This window comes from Hirsutella rhossiliensis (assembly GCF_020360975.1).
Source record: "Hirsutella rhossiliensis strain HR02 chromosome Unknown scaffold00008, whole genome shotgun sequence".
NCBI lineage: Eukaryota > Fungi > Ascomycota > Sordariomycetes > Hypocreales > Ophiocordycipitaceae > Hirsutella > Hirsutella rhossiliensis.
In genome coordinates, this window is record NW_025408674.1 from 422,243 (window position 1) to 445,825 (window position 23,583).

Consider the following 23,583-nt stretch of genomic DNA (forward strand, 5'->3'; position numbering starts at 1 on the left):
GAGGCTGAGTTGCTTGCTCTCTCAGAGGCGTCAAAGGAGGCGATCTTCCTGAGCCGTCTGTTGAATTCCTGGACATCCGAATTCCCTCTCCGTTGGTAGTGGAATGCGACAATGCCCAGACGATCAGACTTCTCAAAGAGGAGAGTACGAAGCTCTCGACGAGACTGAGGCACGTAGACATTCATCAGCATTGGCTACGACAAGAGGTTCAAGATGCTCGAATTCGGTCAATTGGGTGCCTACGACACATATGCGAGCAGATGGCTTGACGAAGGCATTGCCGAGGCAGAAGCTCCTCGAGTTCCAACGAATGGTTGGGCTTGAGGAGATAAAGGAACGATTGAGTAGAGAGGCCAAGCTTGAAGAATTACGAGATGTGATACATCCCGTGATAGCCATAAAGAGGCCCAGGGCGAGAGATGAGTCGTGCACGACATTCCCGCATCTCTAGCAACGTCCTGGTTGGCCGTCACTAAGGGTGTGTTGCGAAGCCGCTCGTAGGACCTCTAGAGGTTCCTGCTTGCTGATGCTCCTGCTGAGACAGTCAGCCAGGACGTCAGGCCTGCTTTCTGATGCGTCGGCTGAGACAGTCAGCCCGGCCGTCAGGGACGGTGTCCTAGGAAAAGTGGGGGCAGCCACCCCGACGATTGACGGAGGTGTGAGGCAGACGGAGAAGATCGAGATTGTGGCCAGGAATAAAAGGGCGAGGAAGGAAGGAACAGACACAGAGAACAGAAGGGAAAATGGAGCAGCACCGGACGATTCTGAAATACTAACTTTATGCCTATTTGGCCCTACTATTCGTGACAACAGCACCTGCCACTTTCGCCACCACCCTCTCCAGTCCCAGGGCCACTGCCTGGCATTGGCTTAGACGTGAGTCGGGTCCTAGACAGCGACATAAAGGAAGGCAACGCCGGCACTATTCGTCGGCGCGCGAACGCTGCCCTCGAGAAGTTGGGTGTGACCTGTCTGGGCGTCAATTCTAAGGGAAAAGGGCGTTTTCGGCTTCTCTTTCGAGAGACGGACGTCGATAAAGTACGGCAGAACGACACCTGGATAAAGACACACTTCGACAAGGGAACGCTATATGGGGAACAGTGGTACCCTCTACGGGTTGATAGAGCCCATCGTGGGGTTGCGACGGATGATATCGGATGCGCCGTGTTTGAGCGGATGAACGGGGTGAAAGTGCACAAGATGCGATGGCTCGGGACAGCGTCTGTCGACAAGGAATACCGCTCTCTGGTGGTACACCTGGATAAGAAAGAGGAGGTGGACAGGTTGCTTGCACAACGAACGGTTGAGATGGCGAATGGCGAGTGTGCATACACGCGACCATTTGTTCAGGACTTCAACCAGCGAGATGCTACCGTTGCCACCTCTACGGACACTTGCATTATCGCTGCAAGGCGCCAGCTCCGATCTGTGGACAGTGCGCCCAACCGGGCCATTCTGCGTCGACTTGCACCTCGGACGTTTTTAAGTGTGCAGCGTGCGGTGGAAAAGGAGCACACAAGGCTACAGATCCTGGGTGCCCGGTATATCGCCGGGAACTCGCCAAGTTACGACCGTCGCCCTACTAACATACATCCTCTGTCTTAACCTTTTCTTTTCAGCACAAACCTCTACCTATACCTGTGGTTGCCCCACAGCTGGTAGGTTAGCTACACCGGACGGCTAAAGGCAGGTGGACTCTTCGTCAAATGCGGCGGAGGAGAGTGGTCTGTACCTCATCAGACAGGCTCCAGAATTGGAAGGGACAGGTCAAGTGAGCAAGAGACGGATTGAAGGATGTAAGAGAAATTCAGGGATTAGATCGGGACGAATTCCTTGGGCTCGGAACCGAGTATTGGACAGCTCTAGATTAGGCTTAGCGAGTCTGACGCAGTGCCTCTGACTATTGTCAATGGCGGAATATATTAAAAAAAAAAGGCATATTTAGGGAGAGGACACCCAGTTGTGTTGTTCTGTTCTCCTTTCTATTCTTCAGAGCAGAATCTTCGTAATAGAGTCCACAGCCTTCTGGCTCAGTCCGTGACCGTCACAGGCTATGTCTGGATCGGCAGCGCGTACCTGCTCGGGAACGCCACCTTCGTGCCGGCCTGGGGCAAGATCTCGGACATATTCGGCCGCAAACTCGTCCTCATTAGCGCCGTCGTTATCTTCTGGATCGGCAGCCTGCTGTGCGCTGTCAGCAATAGCATAGGCATGCTCATCGCCGCGCGCGCCGTCCAGGGCGTCGGCGGCGGCGGCACCATTGTTTTTTGAATTGCGCTACCCAAAGGGGTGTTACCCAAAGGGGTGGGAATGGTATTTTGTAAACAGCTTCGATCGAATAGAAAGGCACAAATTGTACGGCCGAAGAAGTAGAAATACACCAATTTGGTTCTTCCCCCCCCCTTGTAACTTGACGAGCTCGTCGAGCCATAAGAGAGCCTCAAGCAGCGGCATTCCGGATGGTCGGCCGGACGCCCGACCGTGAACATCCTATTGATATAGTTGACCGTTCTGAAAGGTTCCCGCAAGAGTTCCCATATCCGCAAAAAGGGGTACATATGGCGGTGTCACTGGATCGCATAGCCGAGCACCATCTCTCTGACATAAGGTCCCTCGCAGTCAGCTCGGGACGATACGAAGTGGTCGCCGTTGGCCGGGACTCTGCAACGGTAGAGAGGACGGATCCCGGTTTCTGTCTGGTGTAGATGTAGCCGACGGGTCCCAGGGAAACTGGCCTCGCATCCAGATTGCTGTGTCAGGAGGGTGACCGCCCACCTTACACTCGTAAAGCATGACCGTGTCCGGCTGCTCATCACGGAACAGACGCCAAGTCGACTCGGAGGTGAATCCGGGGGGCAGCATCCTCGAGGAGGCGACGTGGCCCCGTTTGGGGTTGTAGCCTCTGCGCAGCACGGTATGGGGCAGGTCCTCGAAGCCGCAGGCGAGCCGGGCAGGGGAGATGTCGTTGCGGTTCGCAAGCGCCCAGGTTGCCCACGCGGACTTGGCCGAGCCGTCGGCCTTGCGGAGACCGAGCTTGAGGCCGCCCTCGTTGGCATTGTCCTGCATGCGGTGATATATATAACTTTCAATGCCAGGTGTGCCGAGCACGTTGCGGAATGTCTGGCACACCGAAGTGTCCTGGGCCGCCTCGCTGGACTGGTCGCCAGAGTTGATTCCGTTCTCGGTGAGCTGGACGGTCCAGGTATGCGGGTTGCTTGGGTATCTTTGCCTCAACCAACCCAGCAGGATGCCGATGTTACCGAAAGAGACCTTGGGATAATCATCTGCGGAAAAGACGGGACTGAATAGGTTCGGGGGGTAGGCGTGATAGGCAACCCGCCATTGGCGGTTCCCAGCTCGGGCGGCTAAGCCGTCAAGTACTGTCATGCCGGACAGACGGCCGTGAGCCGCGTCGTCGAGTTCCTTGCCAAAGAAGTTGTCCAACGAGGTCAGAACCTTGGCAGTCGGCTGCTCGACGACGATGCGGTCGTAGGCGGCGTTGTAGTTGGACCCGATCTGGTCGAGCCATTGATTCGTGTCACATGGTACGCCCCGGCCGCAGCCAATATTGAACCAGTCGTTGCTGTTGACTTCGTTGTTGATGACAAAGTCGGCAATACGCCCATGCCCGTGAAGTCCGTCGTAGCGCTGGGCCAGCATGCCGGCGAAGCGTCCAAAGTCGTCGGGATTGTTGGGCACGCAGAAGATGTCCATTCCGGCGCCGCTGGTGAGCAGGGACGGCCCTGGCGTGCCCATTCCGGAGTGCCGTAGAGTATAGCGGTCACGACGAGTCCACGATCGGTCCAGTCTTTGATGGTCGAGTCCACCTGGGTCGGAATAGTGAAGCAGCGACTGTCGTATTCTTGCTCGTTGGCGGCGCAAGGGTAGACTTGATACTCGGCTCCCATGACAACCAGAGCAGGTTCATCGACACACCACCAGCGTTGTTGCCGGAAAGTTCATCCTTGTTAGGCCAGAAGTCAGGCTGTATTCCCTTGACGTGATAGTTGGACCTGGTTGGGTACGGCAGCGGAGACAATCTTGTAACGAGAGCCAAGGCGACGGAAGGGAGCATAAGAGTAAATATCGCTGCCGTGAGGCATTGCAGCGACCTTGCCATAATGCCTAGTAGTCGAAGATGATGCTATTTCGTACAAACAATGATGTCCGCGTAGATGTGCAAGTTAAGAGTAATTAAGAGTAAGGCGCTGCTGAGAAGCGGGGGGGCCAGCCATCGTAGTGAAAATACGACCCTTGTGGATAGGCTAACTGAGGCTCAGTTGGGTCTTTGATCGGTGATCGTGTTGTTCTTGTTATTCTTCGCTATCTAGACCATGCTGTGAGGTTTGATAGGTTGTGCGCGTGTCGGGTAAACGTTGTTCCCTGCTGACGCACGTGATACCCTCCTGCGATGTGCGCTCTATCGTACAAATGATCAGACACTGGCATCTCTTTAAGAATCGAACAAAACGCACTAAACGTAACACCCAAACAACATGTAAAAACGGGTATCTCAACACAAAGGAACAATCGATAGCAAGCTTAAATCAAAATCGTCAATCATGCGGTCATATCTTCCTTCCTTTGAACCCAGCCTTCGAGCCGGATCGTGATCTCGTTGTCGTTAACGAATCGGGTTAAGGCCCCGTTTGGAGATAGCTTCGTCATTGCATCGGCCGGGTTATCCGCTCCGTTGATCCAGCGGATGTTGGTGATTTCGCGTTGTTCGTAGGCCTGTCTCAACGCCATGATATCGATCATCAGACGTTTCTCCGTGGTGGTGCCAAGCTTCACTAGGCACTCGTACAGGCTGTACGAATCTGTACACACAACGAGCGGGATTTGCGGTAATCCAAGGCGGCTTGTAATCTGGTTGATCGTCCCTGCAACCACATATGCCAAATCGAAGCCTGAAGCTAATCCATATATCTCAGAAGCCAAGACGCTGCGGGTGACTCTCTTGCACTTCGTCGAGCTCCAATGGATCAGGTTTCCGTGGATCGTGAATGACTCATCTGACTTAGTCTCGGTTGCAATGATTATAACGAATCCGATCTGAGAGCTTAAGTCCTTGTTGTTGGCGAATGATCCGTCTGTGAAGACGAAGACCTTTGCTGCTTCTAGACCTATTGGGACGAATCGAAGGCCTCTTTGTGGATTGTCGATCTGCCATTGGATCCGTTTATTCAACGCCTGAAAATCCTCCGCGGTTGGATCTTGTGATTGTGCCGCGATTGAATAATCGAAGCTAGCCTCTGGTTGACAAATTGAGGCTATATAGGCGCCACGGGCACGTTGTTCCACGTATCGTTGGGCCCGATCTTCCGTGGATAGATCGATAATTTTGAGGTTGTTGACCTGACCTTTCTGCATGACTAGAAGATAGCCCTTCTCTAGAGCAATGAGGCTGCCGTTGAAATCACAGGTATCGCCTTCTCGTAGGGTCTTCTTTGGCTTGGCTTGGAAGCATAGCTCGCGGTCTTCACGTTGCAGGAATGTTGTTGTGCCTACCAATAACGTATCATCAGTCTGAAGCGCGGCAACGCCGAAGGCATTAACCTGAAGTGCGGTATCCGCGTTGGTCTCTGCGGTCGTGACGTTGATCTCTGCGGTCGTTATCATTAAACATGGATCAAACGTTGACGGCTCCATCTGTAGCTTGATGCGGTGATGCTCATGATACGTATTGAACCAATGAGCGCCTGCTTCAGCGATTCCGTACAATGGCTTGACCACACGAAGGATGGTTCCCCTGGGTATCTCTCTTTAATTCGTGTGGCAAAGAGATGAGGATAGTGCGATTCAAAGTGGTCGATGCCTGCGTATAGGCCATCGTAATGTCTCGGATAGCAAGAGACATCTTCAAAGAGCAAAGGAAAGGGGAAAGAGCGAGTACTACCCGCTGGGCAGGACGGGAGATTGTTGGAGCCTGCGTGAGGATCTCACGCTTCTCGTCGTCACCATATCCTTGTACCACAAGACGAGACTTCTCGTACGGTGTAGCAGTGTTCTTGCCTTTGACCTCCCGGACCATTCGTGACTTGAATAGCCTGTGTTTTCCATGCTTATTCATATCGTATCGTTCGGGCACGATGACGCCTGCGCCTAGCAGGTTCGTGATTTCGAGGTCATCAGAGGCTTCAAACGGTCGTCCGGCGGTAGTGATTTTCTTCTCTGCACGTAACTTTACGGCAAGGTCGAGGGCGGCGCACTCCTTATGCGATAGAAACATATTAGCGGGTGAAAATTGAGATCGAGGTAACGAAAAAGGGCTAAGACTAAGGAAATAACTAGAAGGAACGAAGGTATCGTATTGCTGCTGATCTCGAGGGACTTTTCTTGGTCTGCCGCGTCTGCGTGGTCTCTCCGGCTCGGGATATTCGAATGGCTTAGGCACTTCGGTCTCAACGTTGATGCTATCAGCCTGATTGTCAGCAGTCTGATTGTCAGCGTGTGGCTGCTGTAGAACATCGTGACTTCGTTGCTGCTGCGAATCCGGGTGGCGAAAGTAGGGCTGGACAGCCGTGCTGCGAAATTTAGCTGGCCCGTTGTCTAGCTCAACTGTGACCTCTGTGTCTGTCACAGCTAGGACCTTGTATGGGCCTTTCCATCCTCCTTTCTCACGAAATACTCGAACTTCACTACCAAGCGGCAATGATAGTGGCATCTTCTCAATCGTGTTGGGCCCATTACGGGCATCGAGGCGTCATTGACCTTCCTTTTAGCTACAAGCTTGCGTAGCTCTGCCATAGCTTTCGTCACGGCTTTCGCACGTGTGATCGCGGAAGCAGAAGGCGGCGAATCCATCGTTATCCGAGGGTAGGCACCAAAGACTAGTAGTGTGGGCACTAGACCGTCAGGTCCGGCGGTATCATTGACGGATTTGAAGGCCATTTGAAGCAACGACTCAGCTGATGCTGTTTTTAGCTCGGCTTTCAAGATCTCGTATGCCCTTCGAATCGGGGCGTGATATCTCTCCACCTTGCCAATTGACCAGTGGGCTTCGACGGGCACTTGGTGACAGGTTATTCCTAGCAGCTTCGCTTCTGCTTGGAACTCAGAGGAGGCAAAATTCGTACCAGCGTCGTGCGTGATAACATCTGGAGGGCCTAGGTATGTGTCAATCCAACACAATTTGAGTGCTTCCCGTCTCTTTAGCCGATATATTCTGAAGAAATCGTCCGGCTTGGAAAGAGGTTGCTAGGTCAACGGCATGAAGGACTGGCCGGCTGTCAAGATGCATTACATCGACGATCAATTCGTAGTTGAAATCGCAGTTATCCTTTAACGTGAATTTGAACCTGCGCGGTGCGTCTGCCTTGATCTGGCAAAAATGACAGAATTTTCGAATCATCGCGATTGCTTCGAATTCAACATCATGCCCAGCGCTTGTCAGTAGCTTATGTAGCTTGTGTACTGACGGGTGGCCAAAGCGAGTGTGTAGGCGCCGAAGCTCGGCTTCGGATAGGAAGGCAATAGCGGCTTCATCCTTCCGTAGGAAGAACCACGGATGACCCCATTTGCGTACGATCGGAATCCTCTTATCGCCGCAGATCAATTCGTTCGTGACGTTGTTGAGATAGGCACCGAGACGGTCCATATCCTTGAGGCATAGCAAGAAGGGCGTTGACATATTGATAACGTGGAAAACGACTTCTCCAATCGGGGTAATGACTGTTGTGATCCCGATCGTGTTCGTCGGCTCGTTTCCACCGAATCTGACCGTTGCGATCGTCGCATTCTTCCGTAGCTGGACCGTCGGCATCTCTCGTTGGAGCGCGCGGAATTGGTCGATCCCAGCTGTAGATATCTTCGCTGCACCCGTGTCAGGCAGGATCCCTTGGAAAGAGGTCCGGTTGTAGCGATCGAGCAAGAAATGCTGTGATTCCTCGCATATCGATTCTCCTCGACGGTGTGAATGCGGTGGCGAAAAGCTCTAGATAGGAAGGCAGCTGCAAAGAAGCTATCGCTTTGATCGTCAGAGTCATCGTCAGCAGAATCAGAGGTCTGATCTTCATCTGGGTCCCCTTCGTAATCGGCAAGGAACGTAGTAAATGGACGGGAAGATGACTTCTGGCCGTGAAATCCTCGTTCTCGAAGATATCTTTCCTTGGCCCTCTTTCTCTCGTCATCCGGATGCTTCGTTGAAAAACAGCCTTCTTTGCCGCAGACGTAGCAGCGCTTCGTCCACTTCTTCCTTTGTCAGCGGGGTGCTGATAGCGGCGGTCAGTAAAGAATTGGTCTTGATCTTGAAGATATTGACTGGGCTGTCCGGGCTGTCTTTGGCTGACGGTTGTGAGTGACGATCTTAGCTGTGAAGATAGTCCCTCGAAGGTCTTAGCCGGCACGAAGAGGGCGAATTCTAATTCAGGCACGCCACGGCATGCTCGAATTGTCGTTGAAATTAGCTGGTCTTCGCCGCCATAGCTATTCCCAAGAGCTCTCTGGCATAGCTGCAATTTGTCAAGAAGAGCCTGGAGGATTTCACAGAGAGGCTTCTCGGAGATTCCTTCCGAAGCTGTGTGAAATTGATCGAGGTCCAGTCAGTGTGATACTGTTGCTTATTGACTTCCGTATCAAAGTGCTGCTTCATCTTCTGATACATCTCCGCGAACGTTGAATCGCGGCTGACTTGATGCACGAAGAAGTTCTTTGCTCTCTTCGTGAGGATATTTGAGAACAAAGCGTGGAATTGTGACGGTTTGATGCTAGCTGTGAGGCAGGCATCGAGAAAGTAACGGATCTTATCATCTAGGATATCGTAGGCGTCACCTGAATAGTTGAGCTTTCGATCCCATAGCTTAGAAAACTGGTTGGCGATGGCAGGATCGAGGTCTTCATTGGGGACCTGGACTGGGGGCACGGTCCGGTAAGCTTCGCGGTCGATAGCTGGTCTGATCATAAGTTCCTGCTGCTGTTGATTCGATCGTGACAGGGGTAGGGATTGGTCATTGGGGGGGTCTTGCGGGAGGTTTAGATCGGGAGTGACTGGTGCTGGGGTTGGTGCTGGGGTTGGTGCTGGGGTTGTTGCTAGCGATGGCGATCGTCTGAGGAGTTCTTGTTGGCGTCGGTAGGCGGCCGTTTTCTCGTATAAGATGGCATCACGAAGATCGTCTTCATCCCACTCAGGAAGTCGGTCACGGTTCTTCAGATTTACTAGGAATGCCGTGATCTTTGCGTTCAGCTTTCCTGTATAGATTCCTCTGAACCTTAGGGTATTCCGTAGGACCTTACGGACCCTTGATCTACCTTCTTGAAGTCGTCTTCCTCCCAATCCTCAAAGTCTTCTTGGAATGATCCAAGCAGCTCGAGACCTTGACATGTTGAGGAGACTTTATAATCAACGATGCGGGCGAGAACGTAGGTATTATAGTGGATCTCATCGGAAGTCTCGTTGACTGGGGTGTTGAAGAGGTCCATGTTGAAGATTGTGGCGAGGCCACGGTTGAATTCAGCAATATCGAGGAATTCGTTGATGTCGAGCGCCGGTGCGTTCGCGTTCGCGCTGGTGCCGCTTGCGCTGCTGCTCATGATGTCGGATGGGGCTTGACAGGAAAATCTGCGAGGGAATAGGGCAAGAAGGTGTCAAGAGAGGTCAAATTGATCGAGAGTGATCAATGAAGCTGATAATCAAGCGGGATACCAGAGATTTGTATGTGCGATAGGGCACGCCTAAGAGGTCAGCGGCTGAGGCAAACAACTAGGCACGGTTGACTGAATAGAGTGGGCGCCGGTCGGGTCTTCGTAGTCAGTCTCGCGTTGTAGCACTTCTTTCTTCGCAGAGCGCCACAGATCGTGAGGATGCGTTGAGGAAGTCTCTTCTATCTTGCTGCTCTGAGGTTACCAGCCAAGGTAACAACTGATCAGTGTGGATAGGCTAACTGAGGCTCAGTTGGGTCTTTGATCGGTGATCGTGTTGTTCTTGTTATTCTTCGCTATCTAGACCATGCTGTGAGGTTTGATAGGTTGTGCGCGTGTCGGGTAAACGTTGTTCCCTGCTGACGCACGTGATACCCTCCTGCGATGTGCGCTCTATCGTACAAATGATCAGACAACCCTGCTTATTACTCCGTACCCCGTAAGATACCTGGGTTGCCGCCGAATACGCCGTCACAGGAGTAAGCAAAGCTGTAAATTTATGTGCTACAAAGGCTGTGCTTGGAGAGGATTGCAAGCAAGCCAGCAATTCCCCTTATTGAATCGTCATCCAAAACGCTCCTGTCCGCTCCTGTGCATATGATCAAATGGCTCAGTTAGAAAAACCCCATCCCCGTTGTTGCTGACCCATAAGAGAGCCAAATTGTCACATTGAGAGTTGCTGCAAGCAGGCGAATGTATGACCAGTCAATTCAATACTTCCTGGGCAGTCACAACCTGGCCAGCAAGCCGGGCAGCGTCAGCAGCCCGAGCAGCCATAGAGCCATCCGTGCGACGCCGGATATCATTGAGATCAAAGGACGCATCAAACATGATGCCATTCAACGTCTTGGCGCGCGAGACGGCGACGTAGGTGAGGCCAGACTGGAAATCGCGATGGGATATATCGGCAACAACCCATTCAAGCGTAGCACCCCGTGCCTTGTGCACAGTGATGCTATATGCGATTGTCAAGGGAAACTGAGTGCGAGAGCAGGGCATACTACCCTTGATGAAGTCCCGCCAGGAGCGAAAGATGGGCTGGACGTTGGCTAGCTCAGGGTCGTCGAAATAAGGGGGGCCGGTATAGCGATCGAAGCGGACCATAATGACAAAGGGATGATGAGCTTGAGGATCCTGTACGTGATCCTCATAGGCAAAGTGTCGGATCTCACCACGAGGCACGCACGAGGGACAAGTCGGATGTGAAAGCTGATCCCGCAGAGAAGGGGTAAAAGAGGTCTCTGTTACAAAAGAGAGTAAAGAACGTTGGGTGTCCACTGACCCAGCTTAAATAGCTGTCAGGAGGGACCCTGATATCTGCATACACGGGAACCAAGCATCCTCCTTCCAAACAGGGTCCGCTCGATGCGACACAAAGTCATATATGGTCCCCAGTGCACCATTAACAAGGCCAACATCAGTCCAGACGTTCTCAGTCAACATAACTCTTGCCCCAATGCAAATGGGTAACTGGTTATGTAAGTTGCCAGCAGTCATAGAGTCAGCTTCGGCGGCTTTTGGACCGACATTTGTTGCCCGAACCTGTCTGCAAGGCACAGCTAGGCGTTCCTTATGATCCCTGTTGAACTCGCGGACCTGGGCATTCGTTGTGTAGATGCGTACTGCCCCGTCAAAGCACGTAACCTCAGCTAAGGTCAGATTGGCCTGGACGCGGGTGCAGAGCAGCTCCCAGTCTAGGACAGTAGGAGCATCTATACGTAGGCTCTGAAGAGCAGTGCGAAAAGGAGCCTGCGCCCTGCTGACGCAACACTTGTCGTAACACAACTGTCTTGTCAAATGCCAGGTAGGCATTGCGGCCATTCTATACCGTCTCGTTGAGACCTATAGTAACAACGCAGCTAATAAGCGGAAGGATATTGCCGAGGCTACCCAACGTGACCATCCTGAGGTCCTAATCAACGATCGTGATGTAGGATGCATTCAGCGCCAGCTTCGTCTTCAACACTACGGCGCTACTACATCTACACAAGCATTCCTCGACGTACTCCTCGCTGCAAAGGCCGACGGGGAAGTCGCCTTCTTTGCAGTTGACCGTAGCCCTAATGGCAAGATCTGGAGGATATTCTGGATATATTCTGACGGTCTTGCTGACTGGAAGCGTAACCCGAACTCCTTATTATGGATAATACGTACCTTGTCAACCGTTTCAACATGCCACTCCTGCAAATCATTGGGACTACGGGACTGCACAAGAGCTATAGTGTAGCCTTTGGTATTGCCGCTAAGGAAGACGAAGGCGCCTTCAACTGGATTCTCTCACAACTCTACGATACCGGCCGACGGGCTAGTATTCCTCCTCCAGGCGTTATCATTACTGATTTTGATATGGCCTCAAGAACGCCCTTTCCTCTGTTTTCCCTATTCACAGCAACAACTCTGCGTCTGGCACATGATGAAAAACGTGATCCTACATATCAAGAAGAAGTGGGTTGGTAGCCTCGAAGGTACCGAGATTATAGGAGATAGGGCAGATGAAGCAGACACTCGCCTCGGCGCCGAGGCTGCCCTCGCAAACGACCGAACGAACGCCAATGCTATCGAGGACCGACCGATCGATCATACCGCCGAGGCACAGATACAACCTGCCTCCCAGCTAGCGGACCAATATCTCGATGAGGAACGGGATGAAGAGGGGAACCCAATCCCGCCGCCGCTGCCCCAACGGACCTTCAAGCATACAGCTGACGGTATCCGTGATGCCTGGGCTTCAGTCGTTAGGGCACGCACGCCTGAGGAATGTAGTGAGCAGTGTGAGGGAACGATCATGTGACTTTCATACTTTATGAAATGTCTCACTTGTATTCAATGTAAATAGCGAAAGTCAGAGTCTTCCTTAGGAACCTCTTTCTCTCTTGTAGACAATCACTTTATCCAAGTCGCACTCGACCTTGTTCGTGCACTTGTACCGTCACAAGCAGTGGAATATCCTATGTATAGAGTTTTCCGACCAGCCAGGTAACCCTAGCCCTATTTACCGTTATATTAATATTTATTGCTAATTACTTAGCCCTCGTTGACTACTTCCATACAGCCTACTATCCGTGGCGTGCCCAGTTTTGTAGGTATGCCATCCAACAGCACCGTAATTACGATATCACGGTAACTTCTCGTGTTGAAAGCACACATCACGAGCTCAAGAGTATCTTACGCCATCGTTTTATCGATCTCTGGCAGCTACAGGTCTCTATCCGTCAACTTGTTGACCAACGGCAGAAAACGCATCTCGAAGCGCTTCAAGACGAGTTCACGAAGGTCCAGGTCGAATGGACTAAATATCCTATCCTCAAGTCACTATACCGGAAAATTGGTTGGCATCCAATAAAGCAGATCTTCAAGCAAGTGAAGTTAGCTACAGAAGAGTTATCCGATAAACGGGGCCAGCGGCCAACGGATTGTACGGGTGCCTTCACGACCCAATGGGGTCTGCCTTGCCGGCATACAATCCGTGATATCCTTCAAGCTGATGGCGAGGCTGCTGAAATTTCCTCGATCTTATTGATACCCACTGGCTATTGTATGGTCCTACTGTAAGTAATACTACTAAGCCCCTATCTAGCTATATACTAATTTACAGGCAGCATGAACTACGGCAGTATATCGAATCACGACATGAGCCCGATCCCGATATTGTCCAGCCTCGCCGGCGTGCGAACAATAGGCCCGAGACATCCTCCACTAGAGCCATCGACTGGCCGGATCCTTAGTGCTTGGGAGCAAGAGGAGCATAGGGCTACAATACAGCTCGGGTCACAGCCAGCAGGGGCGCAGAAGAAGAAGAGGAAGGGCACAGGCACTACTGTCGTGACCAAGAGGTCGAATACGCTTGCTTCCGTGAGCAGCCGGGTTGACGATCTTGCCCAGCAGATCGGTGATTTCATCAAGTCGCAAGCAGCCGCAACGCCGGCGCCGTTATCACAGGTACCCTCACTTCCACAGGCGCCGCCGGCATCACAAGGATCCTATGTGATGCCACCGCCTCCCTCGGCACAGGCACATCACCACGGCTTCATGTGGGCACAGCCGCCGGCACAGTCTCACGGGACGGTAAGGAGCATTTCCAGCAGCAAGGGATCAGGCGGACACGGCACCATGCAATTCTAGCGGGCGGGCGGTCCCCAAATTCGTTCCCTATGTGCCTCGCCCTCCGCCGCGTCGGACGGATCCTTCCTCACAGTCACAGTCACAGTCACAGAGGTAGGCAAAGGCGGCCAAAATGCACCTTCCGCTGCTGTGTGCATATTACATACACATCGGAAGATCGGTCGGGCCGGGCTTAGTAATAGTTTCAATTGAACGACTCCAAGGGACGCATCTTCCGGCGTTGGTGATCTTTGCAGATTGAATGCATCCTTCGTACTCCGTACGCTGTCGTGTAATCACGCGCGCGCCAAATTGTGGTGGCGGGTCCCCCTTCCTAATGGGGTTTAAGTCTCCGTGCATGATTTGAAATCGTCCGTGCATGATTCACCAACACGCACGGCGACTTTGGCGGGTCCTTTTCCAAATGGGGCTTAAGTCGCCGTGCGTGTTTAAGTACTCGTTTAAGTAGGTACTCAAAAAGCTGGTGGGTAGTCAAGGCGCGATGGCTTTTGATCCTTGCTTAGCGCGATAATCCCTGTTAGTTTACTGCGAAACCAGCTAGCTCATCCGTGGCTGCATTGCTGACACCCAGTTCTAGACCTTTTTATGAGACAGCTTTTTGCTTGCGGCGTGGCTGCAGGGACTCCGCGCCATCCACGAAGCGGTTCCAACATTCGCGCAAGCTTCGGTTGTAAGTATGATAACGAATCCCTGTAGTTGGCCCGCTATTACAGAACGCGGATGTAGAAGTCCCTGCAGCCATGTGATGTTAGATCATCCGTCTGCAGAACAAAGAATACGTCCTCAGACCATCAACCCCCCCCCCCCGGCGACCTGGAGGTCATCAATATTCTAGCTCCCGGAGCCACTCGCAACACATTGAACCTCGCTCGACGGAGTAGGCACACTATAACTCGGTTCACCTCAAGCCAGGACAATATTCACGATGGCTCATCAGTTCGATCAGGCAACTATGGATTGGTTGAAACTCTGGCATCTCCGCATGGGTCATGCCAGCTTCGAGGCAATTGTGACCCTAGGGTCTGGGCAGGCAACAGGAATGAATCCGCCTGAAAACCTCCCCTCGCGATCTGAACTCGGTCCATACCTGGAGCGCCATCACTGCGCCGCTTGTTTACAGGTTTACGGGTCAGCATCGGGACCACGTCCAGATCAGCAATAGAAGAAGAGGGGGAAATTCGAAGAATGGCGACTGCCAGACGAGGCCCTACGAGCAGTCTATCTGCGGTGTAATTGTTGTTTGCAGAATCACTTTTCACATTTCCACGACGCGGCGGGGTGTGATTCGCCCTCATCAGGCGGCGGGCGCCCTTGCTTGGTCCATCGCCGAAGAACAAGATGAGTCGAGGACCGGAGGGACAGGGAACAAGTGCAAACTTAAGAAGGGAGTGGCAAGAGGATAGCGGGAGTGCGAGCGCAAGCAGAGCCACCGAGTGACAGAATTCATGCCTACAGTACGGATGGATGGATTTTATTTCGCCCGGAGAAGTCCCTATAGGGCCTTTATGTGACGGTTCTAGTGCTTGAATGAATGGCGGAGGCATGTTAATAATCTTGATTCCATACTTGTCGTTCCACCGAATCATCTTGATAATGTCGGCGGCGTTAGCGATGCCAATGTCCTCCATAAAGGTGGGGCCTCGCTTGACGTCGCCCGGCTTCGTCTTGTCCGGACGGTTCTTGGTGGCGTGCTCGGGCTGGGACGGGCCCTCAAAGGTACCTATGGTCGTGAATCGAATTCAGGCGACAGGTCCTTGAGGAGAACACCGGCGAGTTTGCGGCCCTCAGATACATGTTGAGACAAGCCTAGCCGCAAAGTCAGCTCTTGAGCGGCGGGTAGCGTACCAAACGGGCAGCGAGGCCACGATTCCGCACTCCAGGCGTTCTCACATAACCCAGCCGACCGCACCAGGGCAGAGGCAGTTGCTCACTGTTAACGGGAAGTAGCCTCCTGGCATCCTTCTCTTGGCCATCTTCGTCGAGCGGCGTTAGCCAAGTTCTTGTCGGCATCTGGGCCGCCCCCAGCAGTGCGTGCTGCGGCTGCTTCATGCTTGCCATCGGCATTGTCGGTACGGTGATCTTCCACCCCCGTTTTCGTGGACGCGGCTCCCGAGGTTGACCGGCCAAGGCAGCCTCGGCCAGGACGCTACAGTCGGAGCTCTCGACGGCAAGGCGCTATTTCTTGGCCTCGTCCTGCAGCTTTTGCTCTATCTGGCTGAGGTCGTGCATGGCGCGCTGTACGGACTCTCGCGCGCGCCCGCCGCTCGTTATCCTGGTCGTATTGTCCCGGAGCGGAGCGGTGCTCCTTACCTTCCAGCTATTCGTACTGGGCATGTCGGACTGGGGCACCTCGGGCTCGAGAGTAAAGCGGCGGTGGAGGCGGACGTGGCCCGGTTCTTTTCTGCTTCAGTGGCATGATTATTGTCGTTGTTATTGCTTCACTTTCTGGGAAGCGATACTTCTGGAGGTCGGCCAGGCAGGGGACTCTGCTCGCAGGGGCTTGGCTGGCCGCGGTTGTGATTGTGCCGCCGGTATGAGCCTTTGAACATGTGCCTTTGGACATATAGTAGCGGTTCTAGCCTATGGCGGAATAATGGTGAACTCAAGTGAGTGGTTGGCGGATGATTGGTACTGTAGGACAAAATTACCAGCTGTCGCACAAGAGAAGTTCGGGGGAGAAGGTTGGGTACAGAAAACGCGGGGTGTCGCTCCTAGACCCTTCCGCCGATCATGGGTGCCTGGGTTCCCGTTACCGTACCGATTCTGGCTTCACAACAGTGCAGCAGGTCCTCGTCTTGGGCGACTGACAGCACCCTCGCTTCTGGCTGCTTGGTAGTACTGAGCTGCAAGGGCTGCAACCCCTTCAACATAAGCAAAATCGTCTTCACTGCGGCCAGAAAGTGAGCTGGCGTCGAGTAGCATTGCTGCACCAGGCAGCAGTGGAAGGGTCTAAGAGCGACACCCCGAGTTTCCTCGCCCAACCCGTTCCCGCAACTCGTCTCTACAACAGTTGGTAATCTGGTCATGCCAGCCCTCCGCCAACCACTGGACTTCACCATCACTCTACCGCGGGTTGCAACAATTCTCCTCTCACAGACCAGCGTACCGGTATAACATGGAAACACGTTCTGACGAAGATAGCGCATGGTATGACCAGCGCGTCTTTCTCCTGCCAATCTATCCGAAATTGGTCATGGACGAACCGATCCGCTTGCTTGCAGTCCTCGTCGAGATCTCTGGCCGTGTTCGCGGCCGCCCCTTGGTCTTTGGAGACCCTGCAGGTGGAGTGGATCGTGCTACTATTGATCCGCGCTGCGGCAGTCCCCGACGTCGCCGTGATCAGCAGGCGATTCGAAAGGCTCCTCCTACTGAACAACTCGACGAGTGCCTCGATGATTTGCGACTTGCCGGTCCCGCCTCGCCGCGGACGAACTGGCAGAGCTGGCCGACATCGCCTCCGTCGTTTTGTCGCATCAAATCGAGCTGGCGGCATATGATTGAGAAAGCGATCGACTGCGTTTTGTTCAGCGTCAGCCGTGTTGCCAACTCTCTGCCCGTCGCAGAGCAAGAGGTTGATAGGCCAAATTGGACATGCATTCCCGCCTCTGCGTCGCCTGCGGTCTCGTCGAAGTCGGCCGTCGCCATTTCGACATTGTCCTCCCCGAAGCCGGCCATGACCCTCCGCAACGCAGCGCGGCGGTCGCTTTCCCGGACCACGGTTATACTTTGTATGCCCTGGATCATCCTCTCCTCTCCTTCGAGGCACTCATCTGCTGCGACTTGGTGGCCCTGACCTGATTCTGCTGTGGCAGTGCGGCCCCGGAAAATACCCCTACATGCTTATCCATCTCGCCCTCGTTCGGGTACCACGGCGGCCTCCGGCTCGGCCGTCGAGCACAGCGCTGATTGTTGGAACTGATAGAGCTGTTGCATCATCTCCATGAGCTCCGGCGACTTGGCCGTTACCTGGTTCGGGTCCCATGCACCTCGGACATCGATCAGCCGCGTTGCGTTTCCGATGCTATTAGACTGATACGTCGCTGTAGATTCTGCGCCCGCCTCGTCCGCCCCATCCTCCTCCACGTGTGCGACAGTCCGATGGCCATTTCCAGATGAGGATGCCCATTGCCTGGCGTCCCGTTTTGCGTCTTCGGCTGATCGTCGAAGCAGCTGCACGTTATCGACGAGACATGAAATTCTCGGAGACAGCGCCTCTCTCGTGTCAATCGATTTTGGTGAGCCGCACGAGTTGGCAACTGGACCGAAAAACGACGCCAAAGGTTGGTCTCTTAAGCTCTGATCCAATGACACCAAGCACGAGCCGACAACTCCACAGGCTACAAAATATCGAACCTAGTAGTCTCGAGAGGACTTTGAGAAAGATACCTAGAGTGTTTGAGCGCAATGAAGCAGAGTTGGTGCTGAAGGATCAGAGATTCCAGGCCTCAGCGGCTACGCTGGATCGTATGAGGCCAAGGAAGGAAATAATGATCCCCAATCCTAATAATATGTCCATAAAACTCTGATATATGTAAGGTAGTGTCTAGATGCTTCGACAGGGAGAAGAAGAGGTGCCAGATACGATTAATGGTGCATTTAATCAGGTTGAAGAGGAGAAGGGGGGAGGGAGGGTAAAGTCACCTGATTCGTCGCCTACTTACACACGGGCGCGGCGACAAACCAAAAACCCAACAACCCATGGCGATTAAGCATTGAACGCACTACAGAGTAGTATTTCTTCTATAATTTAGTATGGGCTAATGGCTTCAATTCAATTGATATAGTTTGTATGGTCATGGCGCCTTTTTGCTGTACCGGTTGTGGGGGGTGTACCGGTTCTGGGTGGGGCATGGTACCATTTGACCCCGATGTCGTTTTGTCGCAGATCATGGAGAAAGCGGAAGACGATTCCGAGTCTGGCGATAGCTCCGCAGACTCACTCGCCCTTCAGCAGCCCACTGCTCGGGATTTGCGCCGACTGGTCGACAAAGGAGTCGACAGATCCTCGGTAAATGCTGACCGAGACAGTCGGAAGCTGAAAAGTACCCTCGAAAGCCTCCAATCTCAGAACGAATTGCTGAGAACCAGGAGTAATCAAACATGCACTCCGACCTAAACCCCATTTGGAAGAGAGCCCCACCACCAAAATTTGGCGCGGCGCCCGAGGCCACCTCTGCACACAGTTTTGAAGCCATCGTTTTGAAGCTATCACCAACGTCGCCACCGCCGCCGCCGCCTACCGCACAACCGTCACGATGAATTCGACCGATCGCAACATGAATACAAACAGCGACATTGAGGCTATCGAGGAGATGTCTTTCGATACGTATGACGAGGCGTTAGAGACGCTGAAGGCCACGCACGAGCTCCTTGGCTACGTTGTAGTCGTCAGAAACAGCAAGACTGCCGGCAAGCCAAGGCGCAAGGAAGCTAATATCCGCTGCGAATACAGTGGTCAATATAGGTGCTGGGATGCCAAGGAGGGCATATACAAGACCTCGACCAAGAAGTCGGGATGTGACTTTCGCTGTTATATCGGCAAGGGAGCCTGCCCGACAGCCAGGGGATCAGAGGGACACGGCGCCATACAATTTTGGTAGGCAGGCCGGGCATACGTTCGTCCCTTACGTGCCTCGTCCTCCGCCGCGTCAGACGGATCAGACGGATCCTATGGATCCTCCGGCACCGTCACAGTCATAGTCACGGCGTTGATTGATCTCACGGGCGGTAGTCAAAGGTGTGCACATTGTATATATATCGGAAAATCGGTCGGGCCGGGCGTATTGATATATTTGAACGACTCCAAGGAACGCAGCTTCCAGCGTTGGTGATAATTAAATGCTGATTGAATGCGTGCTGATTGAATGCGACCGGGCGGCAGCCGCCGCGGCCACGGCGTTGGGAACGCGCGCGCCAAATTTTGGTGGTGGGGCTCTTCCAAATGGGGTTTAAGTCGGAGTGCATGTTTGATTACTCACCGGAAACAACTACCGGTATGTGCTTACCTTCGGGTAGAGCATGAAGACACATGGGGCTCTATTGTTTCAAATGGGTTTGCTACCCATCGTACTCACGTACTCGAGTATTCCTGAAATTTATTCGCGGCTTGCCACTGGTGGGAATCCATCCATCGCAGCCGCGTGCCTGGAGAAGTTGCCCAAATTTTGAATCCGTGCCGCCGACTTCCCAAAGGGGACGCCGCCAGCATCCTAATTGGCCCGCGCCTCGAGCCCCACCCCTGCCTCGGCTGCTTGCTCCTGCGAGCTTCGCCTTCGCGCCCCGCTTTCGTCCTCGCGTCTGTCTATTTGTCGCGAAGACCGTCGCGCCATGCAGGCAAAAGTGGAACGCGCTCCACTTTTGCCTGCATCGCCGGCGCAATGGTCTTCGCGACAAGTTATGAGCCCGGGAGGGGATGGCTAACCACCCCTGTAACTTCCGGTAGCTGCGCGCGGTGCGGGGGTACCCCGCATATGGCTGTTATCCTTCCCCTTCTTAGGTATCCTTGGTCCCTTACCCGGATGCGGTGCATGGTGTTCGACTCCCGCGCCTGGTTTCCAGGAATCCGGCGGAGCCTGATCCCTGAGGGTGTGTCGGGAGCAGTCATTGGATATGTGTCAATTGCAGCGCACCTGTAGGAGCGCGTTCCACTTTGCCTGCATGGCGCGACGGTCTTCGCGACACCAGACCGCCTGTTGTCATCTAACGTAATCCACCCCTTCCCGGTCACACCCCTACCCGCTCAAAATTCCCCACCGACGCGACCCGCACCTCACGTCACGACCAACCGAACACAACAGACGGCAATTGAGTCCAAGAGACAAACAAGCAAGTCAATTCAGAACTGTCTAGCTATTACACGTCCGGGCATTGTGTTCAAAGACCTGCATTTACTACACCGTTGTGGTGCACGCTGTCTTGGGACGCATAGCTCTTCTTCTCTCTGCCGTCGGGCCTGCTCCTCCTCGACAAGTTGTTGCCGTGCATCATGGTTGCTATTCCTGTCAACCTGAACGCGTAACCGTGACAGAACCCGGGGTCGGATTGAATGGAGAAAGGCCTGTGGCCATGAATCCACATCTGATGTTCGACGGGGAGAGTGCTTGTCCGCGGGCCTCGACGTATAGAGGCAGGAAGTCCTCTTTCTCAATGTGGTTGACCCTGCGAGCATCTTCTCTTGAACCTTCTGCCCATATATCGTTTTCAAGGGCGAAAAGCACCCGACATCCAGAGGCTGTAAGAGATGTGAGGAATTAGCTGGCATTTGGAGTACCACAATGGCATTATCCGTACAGTACTTGTCAAATTCCGGCGTAACATGGCTGCCGTGCCCGTCGAGAATGAGAAGTCGACGTGTTCCAACCGTACGGCGCCGTGTGTATGGGTCGAAAACTGCCTTTAACCAATGCAATCCAAGGTCGTCGGAAGTCCATTTGTCGCTCACGGCAATCTGCCAGTCCTTGGGCACACCTGCTTTGTACCAGCTTGCTTGGTGCACCTTGCCCTGGAAGATGACCATCGCCGGCAAAACCCAACCTAGGCAATTGATAGACTCAATCACCGTAACCCCATTCTCGATTTCCTGGCTGCATGACCATAGGCCGACCTCGCCGGTCAGACCGAGTAAGGACTCTTGCCGTCGCAATGACTCCCATTTGAACCCCCCCCCGTCTTATCGAAGTTGTAGACATCCTCGTCAAGAATCCCCCATTTCTGCTTCGCCATTGCCACTCGATCGTACCATTCTTGGATCGTCTTCGGACCTTCGCATTTGGCACGTTGGTAATCATATCGACGAGAGTATTTCGCCTTGATTTCGTCGTGGCGGCCAACGAACTTCCGCACCCAATTCTCGCCGACAGTTTCTTGGCCGCGCTCAGAGAGCAACAAGTTGGCCATGCGGCGAGTGTAGACCACTGTCGGCGGCATCCTCGCTCGTCCATCGACAAGACCCATTGTACGAGGCAGTCTCTTCCGTCGCCGTCAACTTCCGGTTGTTCATCTGCGCATCGCGTCGGGGGCGGGCACCGCGCAGTCGACCAGATACTGTCGAGTGAGGGATATCATATGCCGTTGCGGCCTTGTGGGTACTGTCGAATTGGCCTTGCTGATAGGCCTTGACGGCGAGCAGGACCCGTTCTTCGCGTGGAATCGATTGGTCTCGAATTTCCGTCATCGTGCTCGGCTTGTCTCGCCATGAAGTGCGGGTCGTGTCGGTGGGGAATTTTGAGCGGGTAGGGGTGTGACCGGGAAGGGGTGGATTACGTTAACTTAAAGGCGCGGGGTCCGCGCCTCTATTCCCCACTCACCTAGCTAGCATACGTACACAGTCACGTGTACGGCTGAGTACGGCTGAGGCCACAAAGCTAGCTTCGTGACTTCCTCTCCCTTGGAGATAGACAATCCTCATAGCATAATACGACACACCGGTTGAACGACGTTCCCAGTTTGTCTCATGCTCGAGCCCTGCCAACACTTACCCTGCATTTTAACATTCTGCGAGAGGAAAGAACAAGACTCCTGGCACCCGGAGACGATACGCCGTGATAGCTAGAGGCTTTGAAGCCCAGAACAGACGCTTGCCGAGCACAGCAACAGAATCGCGAAGCTAGAGGAAGAAGTGGCCCGGCTGCAGAGAGGCAAGAAGAGGAGAGCAATTCCGAACCCGAACAGACGGTTCATGACTCTCAGTGAAGCTTTGGTGGCTGAGGAAGCCATTCCCAAATTAAAAGCCAAGAGATAGCCGTTGTGCTGAATTCTGACACAGAGGAGGAGGCGGTCTCAGAGGTGGAGACAGCTTCAGTGATCGAAGTCAAGGTGGCACCCGAAGCCCTTCCAGTCACCACCAGATCCGGGCGAATGGTAAAAAAGCGCCGGGACATATAAGAGCGTCCATTTCTCTACGGAATGATATTTTTTTGTGTTTATAATGTTAAGTTCTGATCATATTTCATGTAGTTCAAATGGTAGACTTTTGGTGGAGAATTTTTCAATTGCGCTACCGAAAGGTGGGTGTTACCGAAAGGGGTGGGGCATGGTAATGCCCTTGGCCCGGCTGCTGGGAAGAAAAGGAAGAGGGCCATAGGCACAGCAGAGGGCAGCATTTCTCTCAACCCGACCCAGAGCGTCGTTGTTGCCCTAGTCAAGCAACTACCAGAACAGACATACCATGTCTTCTTTGATAACCTCTTTTCCTCGCCGAACCTCCTCAACGCTCTTCGTCAGCTAGAGATTGGGGCCACAGGCACAGCCCGTGTCACACATAGGATATCAGCCTCCAACAGTCTGACCCCCTATTCGCACAGTCCGTTTCCACATTTCCCCACAGAAACTTCTAGGAGGCATCATCAACGCATCAGTGGCTTCCAGATGATCCGATCAGATGCTTCCATTCACTACCATTCCCTTCCATTCTCATATTCAGGCAGTCTATAAAGATCTCGCCTCTTTCCCACCTTAGATAGCAGAATTAAGAGTCTTCCAGTCCCTGATCTTTATGCCCACTTGCTCATCCTCCGTGCGATAGTTATGAGCCCGGTCTGCCACTGACTGGGTATCTTATTCTTGTTCACTCCGCTGCGCAGAATAGCTTCCACAATGAGCTCAGCTCTAGATCTTGATGGCTCTTCCAAGGGCACCGTGCTCAACGGCCCTAGCGACTGAAACAATGGATTTCTATCATCAAGAAATTCGCCACGTCCCACAGTCTTTGGGACTTTCTGGACCCTGCCGTCAAGGAGGGTAAGCCGGTTCTTCAGCAGCCAGTTGAACCAACATTCCGACAAATCAACCACGAAGCATCTGATCTCGTGGATCTGACCTCGG

The 23,583-nt window shown here is 53.4% G+C and overlaps 6 protein-coding genes across 6 annotated transcripts; 1 reads left to right on the forward strand and 5 right to left on the reverse strand.

Annotated features, from left to right (window-relative positions):
• Nucleotides 1-1,989: 1,989 nt before the first annotated feature.
• HRG_07300 (subtilisin-like serine protease) lies at nucleotides 1,990-3,756 on the reverse strand (the record flags this gene model as incomplete). Its single annotated transcript, XM_044865771.1, has 2 exons — nucleotides 1,990-2,277; nucleotides 2,776-3,756. The coding sequence occupies 2 exons, from the start codon at nucleotides 3,754-3,756 to the stop codon at nucleotides 1,990-1,992; spliced, it is 1,269 nt and encodes a 422-aa protein (XP_044718735.1).
• Nucleotides 3,757-4,560: 804 nt separating this feature from the next.
• Nucleotides 4,561-7,765, reverse strand: HRG_07301 (uncharacterized protein; the record flags this gene model as incomplete). Its single annotated transcript, XM_044865772.1, has 10 exons — nucleotides 4,561-4,820; nucleotides 4,965-4,975; nucleotides 5,021-5,216; nucleotides 5,289-5,606; nucleotides 5,947-6,214; nucleotides 6,302-6,570; nucleotides 6,828-6,911; nucleotides 7,080-7,152; nucleotides 7,247-7,324; nucleotides 7,529-7,765. 10 exons carry the CDS (start codon nucleotides 7,763-7,765, stop codon nucleotides 4,561-4,563), a joined length of 1,794 nt encoding a protein of 597 aa, XP_044718736.1.
• Nucleotides 7,766-10,344: 2,579 nt separating this feature from the next.
• Nucleotides 10,345-10,743, reverse strand: HRG_07302 (uncharacterized protein; the record flags this gene model as incomplete). Its single annotated transcript, XM_044865773.1, has 1 exon — nucleotides 10,345-10,743. The coding sequence occupies one exon, from the start codon at nucleotides 10,741-10,743 to the stop codon at nucleotides 10,345-10,347; it is 399 nt and encodes a 132-aa protein (XP_044718737.1).
• An 8,273-nt stretch (nucleotides 10,744-19,016) lies between these two features.
• On the forward strand, nucleotides 19,017-19,361 carry HRG_07303 (uncharacterized protein; the record flags this gene model as incomplete). The annotated part of the gene is made up of 1 exon (XM_044865774.1): nucleotides 19,017-19,361. One exon carries the CDS (start codon nucleotides 19,017-19,019, stop codon nucleotides 19,359-19,361), a length of 345 nt encoding a protein of 114 aa, XP_044718738.1.
• A 1,273-nt stretch (nucleotides 19,362-20,634) lies between these two features.
• On the reverse strand, nucleotides 20,635-21,277 carry HRG_07304 (DDE superfamily endonuclease domain-containing protein; the record flags this gene model as incomplete). The annotated part of the gene is made up of 4 exons (XM_044865775.1): nucleotides 20,635-20,759; nucleotides 20,819-20,919; nucleotides 20,979-20,992; nucleotides 21,077-21,277. The coding sequence occupies 4 exons, from the start codon at nucleotides 21,275-21,277 to the stop codon at nucleotides 20,635-20,637; spliced, it is 441 nt and encodes a 146-aa protein (XP_044718739.1).
• A 357-nt stretch (nucleotides 21,278-21,634) lies between these two features.
• Nucleotides 21,635-21,934, reverse strand: HRG_07305 (helix-turn-helix, psq domain-containing protein; the record flags this gene model as incomplete). Its single annotated transcript, XM_044865776.1, has 1 exon — nucleotides 21,635-21,934. The coding sequence occupies one exon, from the start codon at nucleotides 21,932-21,934 to the stop codon at nucleotides 21,635-21,637; it is 300 nt and encodes a 99-aa protein (XP_044718740.1).
• Nucleotides 21,935-23,583: the final 1,649 nt, after the last annotated feature.